Source organism: Microchirus variegatus, assembly GCF_963457635.1.
Source record: "Microchirus variegatus genome assembly, chromosome: 3".
Classification (NCBI taxonomy): domain Eukaryota; kingdom Metazoa; phylum Chordata; class Actinopteri; order Pleuronectiformes; family Soleidae; genus Microchirus; species Microchirus variegatus.
Window position 1 is genome coordinate 38,188,254 of NC_139804.1, and position 15,118 is coordinate 38,203,371.

Here is a 15,118-nt window from a genome sequence, read left to right on the forward strand (position 1 = left end):
AGGCTGAGTCTACAGTTGTCATATCCTGCTGTCAAAGCCAGAAGTTTGGATGACGACTCTATGCGATAAGTCGCATATTTTAAAGGTTTAATAATGACTCTCGTGGGCCAAACTCAAACAAACCCTCTTTGTTTTCTCCACTCTGGTGCCTACGCAGCTGAGAAAGTTCTATAAAAGTCCTCGTCAAGTCGCACAAACAAAGTGTGGATGTTATGACTAATGGAAATCCAACCTCTGAGGTTATCTGCAAAAGACGGGCGCACTTTTAAAAAAAGACAAAAACATGCTAATTAAAAGTGAATATTCATGAGGAGAAAGACATTTAAAACAAAAAACCTGCCAACTGTCAGTGGCAGCGATATCTAAAAAAAAAAAAGAACAAAAAGCTCCTTCTCAGTTTAAACTCATAACAAAACCTGGCCTCTGCTGTGCAACCACATCAAAGCCTGCTGGGAAAAAAAAAGGAAAGCAAAAGCCTGAGAGTGTAGTTGACTCGTCTGTGAGAGCAGGAGAGCAGGAGGACCATCCGACCGCAGGCGATTCCCTTTCACTTGACACATTTATACATTATTCTGCTCATTAAAACCACCGCATGCCAACAGGACTTCAACAAGTCTTCAATCAACGGCGCCGCGGCCCGAAACGTCAGGCTACACATGAGTAACAGCGAGAGCTCAAAAACATATTCTAGTGATTTTGACGGATTAAAATAACACGAAGTGTATTTGTGGCTTTTGTGTTTTATTTTTGGGGGGGGGGGGGCTGTCACATGTCGTCTTCACCACGGGAGATAAACCATTAGCAAAATATGGGAATTAAGACAAATGAAATTGTCTTCTTTTGTTAAAACTTTCTCCGTGGATTTTTTTTTTTACTTATTATAACCAGTTATATACAATTTACTGTATGTTAAAATGGTGTATTTACAATTTAAAACAAAGAAAAACAAAAGGTTTTCATTCACAAAACGCTGCAGCACCAGATGTTGTGTCTTAAAATTTAAAGTTGAACAGTGTAAAACATATTTAAAGGCGCTATATGTAAGGATGTGGCCAAAAACAGTTACTACACTCAAATTCAAAATACCGAGCTCAGACATAACTGGCAACCCGTGGTTGCTCGGCAGCTGAGACTCTGCAATGATTGGTAGACGGCGGTAGGTGGCGCCACATGACGCCAAAACATGATTTCAAAACATAAACATGATTTGCAGTCTGCAAACTATTTTGTCTGTACTGTTGTTGTTGGTGAGTTCAGTTTGTTATATGAACATTATTCCTGAGTCTCTGTGACATATTAGGAGGATTTTCTCATTTATTACATAATGCACCTTTAATATAAAATTTTTTGGTCAAAGACGCTGATTTGCCGCCTTCCTGCAACAACGCGAGTGAAATTACCGTAATAACCACACGTTGACGTTGATGTGCATCTTCTCAGCTTTCAGAAACCGCTGGAATTTTTCCGATTGCACAAACCGTCGCGTTATTACAGTAATGCGAAGTGCACTTGCGCGAACGTGTCGTCCGCGATACACTCGGTGTTAGAAGGTTAATAGTTTTTGACCGTTTTATACTGCAATCAAAAAAGTCATAATCTTTACTCATCCATTCATCCGTCCATAAATCACTGAAGAGTCACAGCTTTATCTCGCAGTCTTTCAAATAGTTGGAAATTACAAATTTCAACCTGAGTGTTTTTTTTAAATAACATTGTGAAATTTTTGGAAATAAAAGAAAATGTTCATGTAGGTAATCAAGATCAATTTAGTTACTATATATGGTAAGATGTACTGTATTAAAAACTATGACAGGAAATTGAATATTTTTGGCGATTTGAGAGATTTTGCATTGAATCAATTAATTGTGAAGGAAAACAAAATCACTGGACAATGTAAATAATCGTGACCTTCTAACCTCGATCACTTCATCATTACACGATAGCAGGTTGTGTAATGAGTGGCGATTCGTTCAAGTATTAGTCATTATTTAATAGTAAAATATTATTTTAAAGGTGTAAACTGAAACCAGGGCTTGTTAACCCTGATAGATATAATTGATAATAATCGATAAAATGTCTTCATAAATGCTGTATGAAGACACATTTACTGGTTTTTAAATCAAAGTTGTACATATTTCTAATTTCTGTAAACATTTCCAAAACAGCCTGACGTTGAACTCTTTATTTTCCCCGACAGACAATCAATGCATCACGAAAGTCTGCAAAATTAGCTAATCTAATCTGCAACTAATGGAACTGCCGCGAAATGAGAAACAGAAGGTGCAATTACTGTGTGTGTGTGTGTGTGTGTGTGTGTGTGTGTGTGTGTGTGTGTGTGTGTGTGTGTGTGTGTGTGGACCACCTGCAGCTCAGGCAGCAGCTGGCATGTGTTTGTCCACAGAGCTGCCACCGTCCTCACACGGGCAGCCATGACGGCAGCTGAGAGCGGTCACATGACACTCTGAACCCTGGAGCTCACGGTCAGGACACACACACACACACACACGGGGGTCAGTGAACACTGTACGTCCATTATTGACCATAATGCACTGCCTGTTTTCTATTTTTCCACACAGTCAAAAATGTGCTCACTGCCCTTATTTCAAACCCGGCGTTTATTCAGTTTAAAAGCAGGAGAGAATGTTTATAGTGCTGAGCTGTTTTCCTCTAAAAGTCAGTGTTGCATGACATGAGGCAAAATTGGCACAAGGTGTTGACGCTAAAAAGTCGCTACGACTCAGTCAATGAGAGAAAATCCCTCCCCCCTCCCCCCCTCCCTCCCCCGAGCAGGAAATAAAAACAACGTGGAAATGTCAAATAAGTTACCTGTAAAAAAAAAGAAACACATACGGAACCAATCGAGCAACTAAACCAGAGTCATTCCCAGAAACTGGACCAGGACGCACACATGACTTTCGCTAAAATCCTTTTTTTTTTTACTCGATAGCTGCAATTCTTCTCCAAGCCACATGGGGGAGCTTCAGCAAACAATGTCTGGTTTGAATCAAAGTAATATGTTAACGTAGGCGTGCATGAGGTGCCGTTTGTAATCAACATGTTTTAAAAAGTGTTTTCCACATTCACGCCACTATTTGCTAACTACGGAAGAGTATGAGGGCCACATGTAAAAAAAATAAAAATAAAACAGCATGAATTCTGAGATTAAAGTCAGAATTCTGAGAAAAACTTCAAAATTCTGAGGTAAATTATGACTCTTAGAAATCATGCTGTTTTTTATTATATTATTTACCCTAATACTGCTCTGAAGTTAACTTATATATATGTTAAATAGATACAGCTATACATTAAATTACAAATAACACATTTACCAATAAATAACAGAAGTACCAAAATAAGAGCTTGAGATGGTCAGAATTTTTTACATATATAGATTTAACATTCATTTTTATATTAAACATTTAGATTTAAATTTAAAATTAAGTCCCCACAATTAAAAACATATCAAAAACTCACCATATTCCTGCAGTGATTTGCACGTGACGTCTAAGTGGGTGGAGCCAAACGGGTTCCTGACAAATCTCCGCCTCCTCCGCAGGTCGTCCTCCCAGTAATCGAGACGCCAGAAGTCGTGATGCTGACTGTGATGGAGACGAGAATAGATTATTAATCAATTATTAAATTAATCGTCAGCTATTACGAAAACACTTTAATCTGTTTGAAGCTTTTATTTCGTGATTAAAACAAGATTTATGATTGTTTCAGCTTCTTAAATGTGAACATTTAAGAACATTTTCTCAATTTCTTAAGAAAGAAATTTCCAAATTTCTAATTTCCGTTTGCTATGTATAACAAAGAAATCGTTAAGAACGAATAATTTTGGTTTGTGGACAAAAACAAGACGATGGAGAAGATCGTCATTCAACATTTTTTAATGTTTTCTGACATTCATCGTGAAAATAAACTAAATAATCGGTAGTTGCAGCTATAAACCTTACAGTGGTTTAAAAAAATAGCAATCAAACTGACGTCGTAGCTCTTCCATTGGAAATCGCAAAAACCCAAAATTCCATTGTGATTTTGTGCTACCATGGTACGTGATACCAACACAAAATATGAACTCGTTATTACCCGAAAATAGACCTTAGAACGTCTGTAACTCCAAAATCTCGCCCTGACTTCCGACTTCTCGTGTGATTCTGTGTGATTTCTCCCGCCCCCCCTTCATATAGCCCCACCCTCTTTTACTCTGCAGACAGATGGCTCTCACACAGTGACGGTCTGATCATCGCGCCACAGATATTAGAGTAATGATGAGGCTGAGGGTCTTTGTGATGTTACCTCAGATAAAGACTGCAGCAGCAGCAGCAGCAGATAAATCACATGCACTCACATTAACAGATACAGCATCAAATTACAAGTATAAATGGCACAGCTTGCCTCCTTTTTTTTTTTTTTTTACAATGTTTTTTAACAAGTCTTGTAAATCAAAGGTAGAAACCTCAACGCAGACAGCGTGGGGTTTAATGATCGGGGTCTTGGGGCTGGTTGAGGCATGAGCGTATATAAAACAAACCCCCTCCTCCTCCTCCTCACTGCCTGCATATGTGGAGCCATGATTAAAATAATGTGCTGAAATATTCATTGGACTGATTCGCAGCGCCCCCGGAGCAACCCGACAGAAAATTGCATTTTTATTCATTATTAATAACAGTGAATTAGGGTTGAGAGAAAAGGGGGGGGGGGGGAAACACAGTTCCAGCATGTGGTAACCATCTTTGTAAATGATTATTTCAACATTAGCGAGGACCTGGGATAATTTTATAGCTCCAAGCTAATGCAAACCATTAAGCAGCGGGACCAGCGTTAGGTTACTAAGTGCTGCTTGTTCCAACTGAACACTGACTGGATCTTTTTCAAAGCCTCTGTTTTCCATTTAAAGAGAAATGCTGCATAAAAAAGAGAGAAAACTTTGTTTTATTTACACTGTAACAGGGAAGAGTGAAGAGAGGAGGACGAAAAATGATTACGCAAATACTCAGTATATTGCAATATTGTGATAATATTGTGTCCTGACATAAATATTGCAATAATATTGTATCTTGACTAAAATATCATGGTTACATCCTATAACAACTTAAATAACGTGATTATATCCCATCATGACTTAAATATCTTAATAATATCCTATCATGTCTAATGACTTGTATTGTGACTTACATATTGTGATAACATACTGTGACTTAAATATCGTTATAAAATCATATTGTGACTTACATGATGTAATAATATCGCATCATGGCGTCTCTCATGCGCCACCTATTGCTCATCTCAGTGAACTCACCAGCTCCTTGTCCTTTAGCTGAGATACAGTGAAAATATATCGCAAATTTTAGCGTAACTTTCAAACAGCGCCTGTTTTTGCGGTCAACGTAAACCGGGAGTTGACGTTAGCTCTCAGTGATAACATGGCTGCAAAAGCTACACATACTCACATCTACATCTTGGGAACATGTTATCACAGCCTGTTCTGACCTGAAACTGAAGTGTGTAAACCACTCACTCTCCCACACCAAAGTCCATAGAGAAAATCAGCGATTGTACATCACAGCACACAGGATCTGTTGATCCACTGCTGCCTCCATCAGTAAGTTCAACTGTGCTATTTCTTTTAATTCAGTGTTTGAAATCCTTTGTTAAGGTTTACCTCAGCGACACAAAATGACCACACGAGGCAGCAGTAGACCAGCAGCTCCTGTGTCCCCACGAGCTAAAGTCATTTATTTTCTCTATGGAATTTGGTGCCGGGGCGTTGAGTGTTTAACAAACTTCCGTTTTGGCGGAGAAGGCTATCTAATGGTGAAATTAAGTGTGGAGAGCACATTCTTTAACGTATCACAGACTTAAACAGACAGAGATTTATTAAGTGAGCCTTTTGTTATGTGGCTCAAATCTGTTCTTCCATCTGTGCCTGGCAGCAGCAGCCGTCTTATCATTGGGAGCTGGAGCGTCCAGCTTTAAAAACTACCGGCTGCTTGGAGAAGTCAGTATTGATAATCTAATACTTCATACAGCCACACGTTTTCAGCAAATGTTGCAGAAATCTGGCATCAATTTGCTCGTGCTGTTGAGCTATGAGAACAATCCAACGTCCGCACAGCTGAGTTCATAATAACACAACCCTTCATCCTCACGTATAAACTTTTGGGTCCGAGAACCGGACTGTGTACTCCATGTATGTAGCCAGGTTTATGTAAATAATAACATTACACGCGGTAAGTTGTCATCAAAGTTACAGTTTACTTCCTGTTTTGGGTTATCCACTTCCTGTTGGGAGGTCATCTTTTGTTGACGTGCCAAAGGCGGTTGAGTCACATCAAATGTGATTGTTTTAGCCAAATCTGATTGTTTTTTTTTATGTTCCCAACCTTTTTCCAGTTTATTCCCAAAATTCCTGTGGAAAGTTTACAATTTGGAATATTTACAAAATTCCCAAACTTAAATTTCCGTGGAAAGTTTCTGGGAATTTACATAGATCAAAATGCCTATGTAATTGGACAGACATGCAACCAGTGAGACCAATGATCTGGACGATGTATTGCACAATAGACATTTTAAATATATTTTTCTGATGAAAATGAGAATAGTAACGTAAAAATTACCTCTGATATCATGAATCATATGTCCCTGCTTCTGTGTTTTTTCCAATTCTCTGTCTTTTCACCCGTTTTATTTATGTTCCCAACCTTCAACTTTGAAAATTCCCAGTTTAGTCCAACTAATTCACTTTATTTCCCATAAATTCCTGTTCATTCAATTGAAAATTTCAAAATTAAAATTTTCAAAATTCCTTAAGTTAAACTTAAGTTTCAATGGAAAGTTTCAGGAAATCAAAAATGTTCCGCCCATTTGCAACCCTAACTCTGGCGCTGTTAGATTACACTAAAAATCTGCTTTAAGCCCGCCTCCAGCGTGGCAGGAGTTTGTGATTGGTTCCCTTCTATAGTTGAGCCAGCGCTGAGCGTCCTTGCCAGACATTTCCGCGGTGCGTAATGAAAATGGCGGACTCGGTTGAGTTCACCCAGGCTACGAAAACGCAACAAAACATTTGTCAGCTCCTCGACGATGTGTGTACAAAGCCCTAATCCAAGTAGATTTTTCTTCCAGTGTGCGTAGGATACAGTGAGACCTTGGCAGGCAGCCGTCTAATTCGTTGTATGTATTTTTTATTTTTTTTGCCCACTCTCGCTGCCACGGCAGCAGCAGCAGCAGCAGCATTGAAGCAGTCTAAACAGATTAAAGTGTTACTGGGGATCACATCACAAAATACAGCCTCCTCGCTGCTCCGTGAACATAATATCTACAAATGTCAGAAATCAAGAGGCTCGAGAGACTTAGCCAAGCTTTGACAGCAACAAGGGCTCAGTTTCAGTAAAGTATCAATCAAAATTGAGTCTGATGTGTGTGCATGTGTGTGTGTGTGTGTGTGTGTGTGAAGGATCACGAGGCGTTGTATGTAAAGCAAGCCTCGACGCCTTCAGCCTGTCCCATGTCAATCTCGCTCAGAGATTAACCGAAGGAAAAGAGAGATGTCAGTGGGTGGAAAGGAGAAAAGCCACATAAATGATATTGTAAACACAAGATTACACAGTGTGAAAAATGTAAATCCACCGGAGGCAAGTGCCACGGGCCGTAGCTGCTGCAGATTATGTCACCTAATTCCCACAGCAAATAGACAGCAGATGCCGGTGGGGGATAAATCCGCCACGTTGAAGATTTTATTAGAACAGTATTAGCTGTAATCGGTGCATTTCATTTGGTTTAAAACATGGGGGGGACAAAAAAAAAAGATCTCCATTTGTTTTAAACTGCAATCAAACGCACGACAAACTCAATCGCTCGACAACACGGAGCGTTTTTTGAGTTGAACGCCAACATTTTCACGTCTCTTTCCCTTTTTTTCCCCCTCTCCACCGAGTCCCGTGTGCACATGGTTTCAGTTTATGTGGTGTTCTGCTGCTCGAGAACAGGACCTGTGATATTCTAGACTATATGTGGTCACTGCTGGACCCGATATGGTGCCGTGGAGAGAGGGAACCGCCTCACTGAGGGTGGTCCACAAAAAAAAAACATGAGCATGGGGTTTGGGGGCGTAGACGTAGACGTAGAACTGTAGCTCAGAACCATGGCAGAGAATCACAGAAACACTGATCCATTTTTTGTTTTGATTCTTCCTGAACAAATACGTAAAAATAGGGTTATAGATTAGAGAGATGGGGCTATTGCTGCTTTTCCATTATACAGTAGGTTTTCCTGAGTAAACTCCTCAACGTGGGCCAAGTCGTCATAGTACGACAGCTCACAACTGCTGGTTTTACTCACGACACAATCACACACTAGTGACTTGTAAAGCAGTTGTTTTGGGTGTAACTGAATTATGAGAATCAGTCGATTAAAAAGATTTGTACATGTACTTCCTGCATGACCGTCTGACACTGAACTGAACTGAAATACCATTGAACGGGTCGTGATTGGGGGCCCACTGTTGGTGTAGTGGTTAGCACACGGCAAGAAGACCCGGGTTCCTGGGTTCGAGCCCCGTTTGGAACAACTTCAGAACAACTTCTCCCCGTGTGTGCGTGGGTTTTGGTGGTGGTTTTTGGTGAGTGAATGGTTGTTTGTCTCTATATGTGGCCCTGTGATGGACTGGTGAACTGTCCAGGGTGAACCTGGCCTATCTTTGACCTGTGACCCTCTGGTGGAGGATAAAGTGGTAGATAATGGATGGATGGTGATTGGCTCACGGTCGCTATATATAACAGTGATGTTGCTAAATACAGCAGATTACTAAATATTGGCATTTTAGACGTTTCCTTTGCTAAGGAAATTATCAAGGTTATCGATAACGCTTTCAGGGATTTTTAAGTGTTTTTAACTGATCAACACAGTGTTGTTGGCTTTGATTCTTTGTCACGCTCATGACTCTTCAGTGATGACATTCTCTGACCAATCAGTGGAACTTTAATCCACTGATCCAAGTAAATTTTGGAACTATAAGTAGAATTTGGAAATATAAATATATTGAGAATTATAAGTAGATTTTGGAAGTATATGTAGATTTTGAAACTATAAGTAGATTTTGGATTTTGGAACCTCATCAGAGCAGGTACTACCCTGATGGAACCCTAACCCTACAAAAGGTACCAGATACCAGGTACTATCACTGATGGAAAATCCGTGCCAAGCCAAGTCGCGCTGGAACTGTGTTGTGTAAAAGCACCATATGACATCATAGTTTACCAAGAAGTGGAAACACAAAATTCGGGTGAACTTTTCTTCTCTGTTCTTGTCACTTTCATCATATCCAGCACAAAGTTACAACACACATACTTTTCACCATTTGGATCAAGATGCGACGTTGTGGACTCTTAAACTCTTTCACATGTCACTGAGTTTTTAAATAGTCTTATTAGAGCTTTTACTGTCATCGTTAAAGGAGAAAAAAACAACAGTCGAAAACATCCGCTAACGTTTTCCTAGTTTCATCTCTTCTCCAGTGGAACATGATGTAAATTTTGCAAAACATGCTTCCATTTAGAGGAACAATACAGAAATAAGTCCAGTTCATATGAGTGGAAACCAGTTTGATTGACAGTTGCCACTTGGTAATAACTAATAAAATAAAGTTACATAGATATATAGTTATTGAGTGAACTACATAGCTAGTTATGAGGCTAGAGCTAGCTAGCTATTTACATAGATAACTAGCTAGAGCTAGCTAGCTATTTAGATAGACAGATGGACTCACAATAAGACTACAAAAATGTAAAATAGAAAGTACAATTATTATAGTACATTATAGTATTATAGACATTACGTTACCAGAATATATCTACTATAGGTTTGAGATAGGAAAATTACTGCATACAACATAGCTAGTTATCTATTTAGATAACTAGCTAGAGCTAGCTAGCTATTTAGATAGATAGATAGATAGATAGATAGATAGATAGATAGATAGATAGATAGATAGATAGATAGATAGATAGATAGATAGATAGATAGATAGATAGATTCATAATAAGACTACAAAAATGTAAAATAGAAAGTACAATTATTATAGTACTTTATAGTATTATAGACATTACGTTACCAGAATCTACTATAGGTTTGAGATAATAAAATAATAAAAGCATGTTCATGTAAAAATACCTTTTTGCCCTTTCATACATGAAGAGTAATGTATATATCAAAGGGTGTCCACCTCCTCAAGACCATCTTTTCTCATAAAAATGCAAATTTCATGTTAAAGTTATATAATTTTTATTTTTTTGGAATAATGTGACAAGGTTGTTTGCAACAAAAAATTAAAAAATCAGATTTTTTTTTCTGGCATTGAATCAATATGATTCCGTACATAATCCGGATCTGTTAGTTCCCAAAAATGTGATCAAATCTGTGCTTTTACCGTTTCCACGCTCAAGATCAGACAAACAAATAAATACGTCCACAAACATCACCTCCTTAGTGGAAGGTGTAGTAACAAGCTAAGATGTTTAATGTATGCTCACAATCAGGTTGCCTACATTTTCAAGGCTGAAGGCCAATAAATTTTAAGTGCGGGTGATAAAACACAATCCCCTGCTTCAGAATATTAATAGAGAGCGGTCGCCCTGTATTGTCTGCACAACAACAACAAACTGTCCAGACAACAGCGTTGTTTATTGAGCCGCCGTTTGCCGCCGACCTCCTTATTTTCCACATCAAATGCGTCTGGCTTCATGACAACCGTAAAGAATGGTCGTGCGCCGGCCCTCATCGGAAAAACCGGCAAAATTTATTAGCGCCGTCACTCATCAATCACCTAAATGGACTTCAAACCGCATTTTAAAAGCTAATTTTCCAGCACTGATAACCTACAGGAAACAGGAGCGCCATTATTTATGGACACTTGCAGACTTGCTAAGTGCAGCAGGATGAATGTGCACGAGGACCATCGTCTATTCTCGCCTCTTTCAAATAGGTATTAAAGACAAATCCAGCAGTGGTGAAGGTTTTTCAGGTGCCAGATCCACCATCCACCCCCAACCCCCACCACCACACACTCAAATCTACAGGGAAGGTGTTTTGTTTGTGACAGGGAACAGGAATAATTTGAAGGGAAAAGAGAAATAAAAGGAACGGAACAGAAACTTTAACATCATTCTAGAAAAGAGGAGTTCTTCTGACAGCTGACAAAGCCTCGGACTGGAGTGGAGTGATGTATTCTTGGTGCTCAAGTGGAAAGAAAGCTCATTTTTGATCCCTAATATAGTTTGACAGATTATTTGAAGTACATGTGGATAATGAGAATTTATGTAACGCCAACAAATTTAACCCCAATAATCCTGACATATTAATATACCACTGCCTATGGAACTGCCCACAGAACCAGGCCTTTTGGACTGAACTAATGGGAATGGTTTCACATGTGTCCAGGAATAAGACTATTAATGTTTGCCCAATGGTGTATTCTGGATTTAGTTTAGTTTATTACTTTCATTCAAAGTTGGTTTTCTCATGGGCCGACATCTACAACATTTAGAAAACCCAAATTGAACTCTCATTTGAAAGACAATATTGATGGCTGGATAAACACTTAGACCTGAATAAATAAAAGATTGAACCCGATTGAAAAGTATTCAGCGACAAATTATAGTTGCTGTTGCTCAATTTTTTTTTCATTTTAGGCCGTGTTGAATTGAGCAAAACAAAAATGAACCACAAAATCAAAACACACAAATGGCAAATAAAATATCGATTCAATCATTCAAAAATATTGTATTTTATTTGTTTGAAAAGACACTTTTTGTTTGCAATGATCTTAATTTTTTTTGCTCCGACTCTTATGTTTGTGCTCCATTACATTGTCCTTTGTGCCGTGTTTTTTTTGTTTGTGATTCTGATCATGGGCGGGGCTCAGGATGCTGCCTGCTCATTGGCTACCGAGTTTTGGAGCGACAGCTCAATAGATCGGAAGTCATTACGGGCTCCGTCTGGAACTCTGAAAAAATAATTGTAAGTATCTAACGTTTGTCATATTATTAACGTTGGATATCGATGGGAGAAACTGCTAACGTTACCTAACAAAAGTCCAAGTTTCCCCTGACCAGACGTTTAGGAGTCGGCTTCTATTCCCTCAAAAAGAATGCAATTGCCTGGTTATGTCATCCTCCACAAATATGAGGGAATCACAGAAACACAATCACCGGACACAGAGAGACGCACTCAGACGTGAACATGAGCTGCTCTGCAGGACAGTGAGGATCCTGTGGTGAAAAGATTTGCTTATTTTTAATTCTATTTGCTCTCAGACGTGCATTTGTGTGAGGCAGTGGAGAGGAAGGACGGCCGACACGCTGATTCAATAAAACTCCATTATACTCCCTTTAAAAGCTTCCATTGGTGACATGAGCAGGGGGGTAATTATAATAAATACCAGTAATCAGTGACAATTCTATTCACAGGCAGAGTGACTGGTTTCTATCACACTCACACACACACACACACACTGGACACATGTCACTTTTATAGTAACGCTGAGGACAAGCAGCCTTTTTGTTTTTTCCACGGTTGTAACTGGCTCTGATTATGTGCTCCAGAAGGAAAACAGGAATTTGTATGAATGTAAATTTAAATAAATAAAATAAAAAAGCACAAACTTGAGCCAAAACTAAATCCCGAGAAAATTTCATAACATTTTGGTTGATTTCCGCTCAGTTTGTGCTGCTCACAAACAAACCAACACCACTGTTACAGCGCTGAGATTGGGATTAATCAGGGCAATGTTGACTGTTTTGTTCAGTCAAATTAAAAAAAATGAAAGTTGCACAATGAGTGTGATAGACGTGAGAAAATTGCGTCTGCGCAGTTATTTAGTAGTTTTGGTAGTTGTAGTAGTAGTTTGGTTAGCTTAGTAGTAGTTTGGTTAGTAGTTTAGTGGTTTTGGTAGTAGTTTAGAGCAGTGGGCGGGGCACAAACACCTGGCTTCTCCACGATGATCGGAGGAAGTGTCTGAAAGGCGGAGCCAGTTTTTGATTGACAAACACAACAGCAGAGTGTTTTCTGCCTCAGTCCTGTGTGTGTAGACAAACTGCTGGTTGTGTGTTATTTGCTCAGCGATAATAGAACATTTTCATTTGTTCAGTGGAACACGGTGTCAAATTTGTAAATGATGTTCTTGTTCAGATGATAAAAATGAGTGGCTACAGCATGATTGACAGCTGGTGTCATCCTGGTTGCAGGTGACGCCTCTGAATTTCCGGCTGTCGCGACCCCACGACCTTCGTGAGGATAAAGCGGCAGACAATGAATGAATGAATATTTAATAACGCTAAGGAATGACTGAGGGTTATGAATCCCCCTCACATATTATTGGTTATTCCACTTCCTGAGTGGCAGAGGCAAAGTTGGGCGAATCGGCATATTGTTACGAGTGATTTGTTTGTTTTCTCGCCGCTTTGTGCCTTCATGTATGTTGTGATTTGACGCTTTTCAAGAACAATTTATCTGATTTTCGCTGCCCTCGACCCATTGTGAGATTTTCTTGTGGATGTATTTTTGTGATTGGCAGGAGGGGAGGTGAAGACAGTGAGGGAGGGGAGACGAGTGAAAACAAAATTGCTCTGTGTTGTTTTCTCATGTCATTTATCAGACTGTAATGTCGCCTTGCACGGACAACAGTTTAAATGATCACAAAACAAGTTATTATTATTTTCATATTCTTGTAAGAGCGACATACAAAGTGGATTTACTGCCTTTGGTGTCCTTTCATATGGTCAGTGAGTCAGCGCTGTTTTATTTCAGAATTAGTAAGCAGTGCATGTTTTGTTTCTTTTATGATTTAGTTCCACCCACAACCTTTGTTATTGTTCTCTCTCTCATTCTCTGCTGCTTTTTAATTTTTGGTTAGTAAACAATTCACAGCTTTTTAGCCACTTAACATCAACCATAGCTTCCCTTCCCTTCTTTGCGGAGGTAAAAATACAACCAAAGTAGAAATACATGGACGATAAAAGACAATGTTCATTATTATTGAAATAGCTCTGGGGCCATTTTCACTCGCCAGATTAAAGAAATAACCTCTCATTTGACAAAGTGATGTTAACTTAATCTAACCAATGCTGTGATGCCATTAAAGTGATCACTAGATATGTGGATCTGTAATGACAGGGATTCCCGTCACTGAAACCATCGGGCAGCAGGCTGACACTAAAAGAAAAACCCAAAGTGTGGAAATAGAAAAGTATTTTTACGCCACATTCTTCTCCACGCTGCTGTGAGATAAACACCAGCAAAAGAAGAGAAAAGAAAAGAGTGCTGACTGGCAGCCACATGGTGATCATCATCTGAGTCCACTGCTTTCAAAGTAACCTATAAACTTAAGCAAAAAGGGTTATATATATATATATATATACACAATAAAAACACATCAAGTGTGATCACGCAAATGCCAAGTGTCAAGCGATTGTTCGGCCAACATCATGATCACATTATCACAATGGGCTGCAAATGGCACACAGGACTTTCATCTCTTTTAATTTTTGCCATTTCTTATCATCATAACACTCAGCGCCGGCAGAAATAAGCTCCGCTGAGCGCACCGTCCAAATGCTTCTAGTTACTGGGTATGACATGCTCCTTTTGTAGATTGAGAAATAGCGCGGAGACAGGCTGACGGATGGATATTGGACAAAGACGAAAGGGAAACAACGCAGCAGCGGCGACGAGAATAACTCGGGCTCATGTGGTGTAATGAAGACAGACGCGGGAGATGAGGAGCCGCGTCGGGCCTGGAGGTCAAACGCCACAGAGACGGGATCTTCCATCGTTCATGGGAAATGGGGCACGGTCCGGCGATGCCCCGGCTCAATTTCAGTGCCCAGGTGAAATTGATGATTGTGTGAATGGGCCTTTTTCCAGACATAATTAGCACAGTGTGCAAGGTTAACTTTGCCCCGAGGGAAAAGGAAGCTCAGCGTGGGTCAAGAACAAGTGCCAGGGATTGAATATCAGCTCGCGGGAAACAAAGAAGCCTCATGTTCAGACATAAAAAATGACTAAATGAGGGATTTAAAAAATGAAATGAAATAAAACTGCGGGAACGACAGTGTGATTGAAC

The 15,118-nt window shown here is 39.5% G+C and overlaps 1 protein-coding gene across 1 annotated transcript in view; it reads right to left on the minus strand.

Moving 5' to 3' along the window:
* LOC310925199 (neurobeachin-like) overlaps nucleotides 1-15,118 on the minus strand; it is a gene marked incomplete at both ends in the record, with an annotated part of 330,054 nt that overhangs the window by 124,618 nt on the left and 190,318 nt on the right. Inside the window, one exon of the mRNA XM_083887081.1 lies at nucleotides 3,475-3,599. Within this exon, the coding sequence (XP_083743207.1) occupies nucleotides 3,475-3,599 (125 nt within the window). The remainder of the gene's footprint in view (nucleotides 1-3,474; nucleotides 3,600-15,118) is intronic.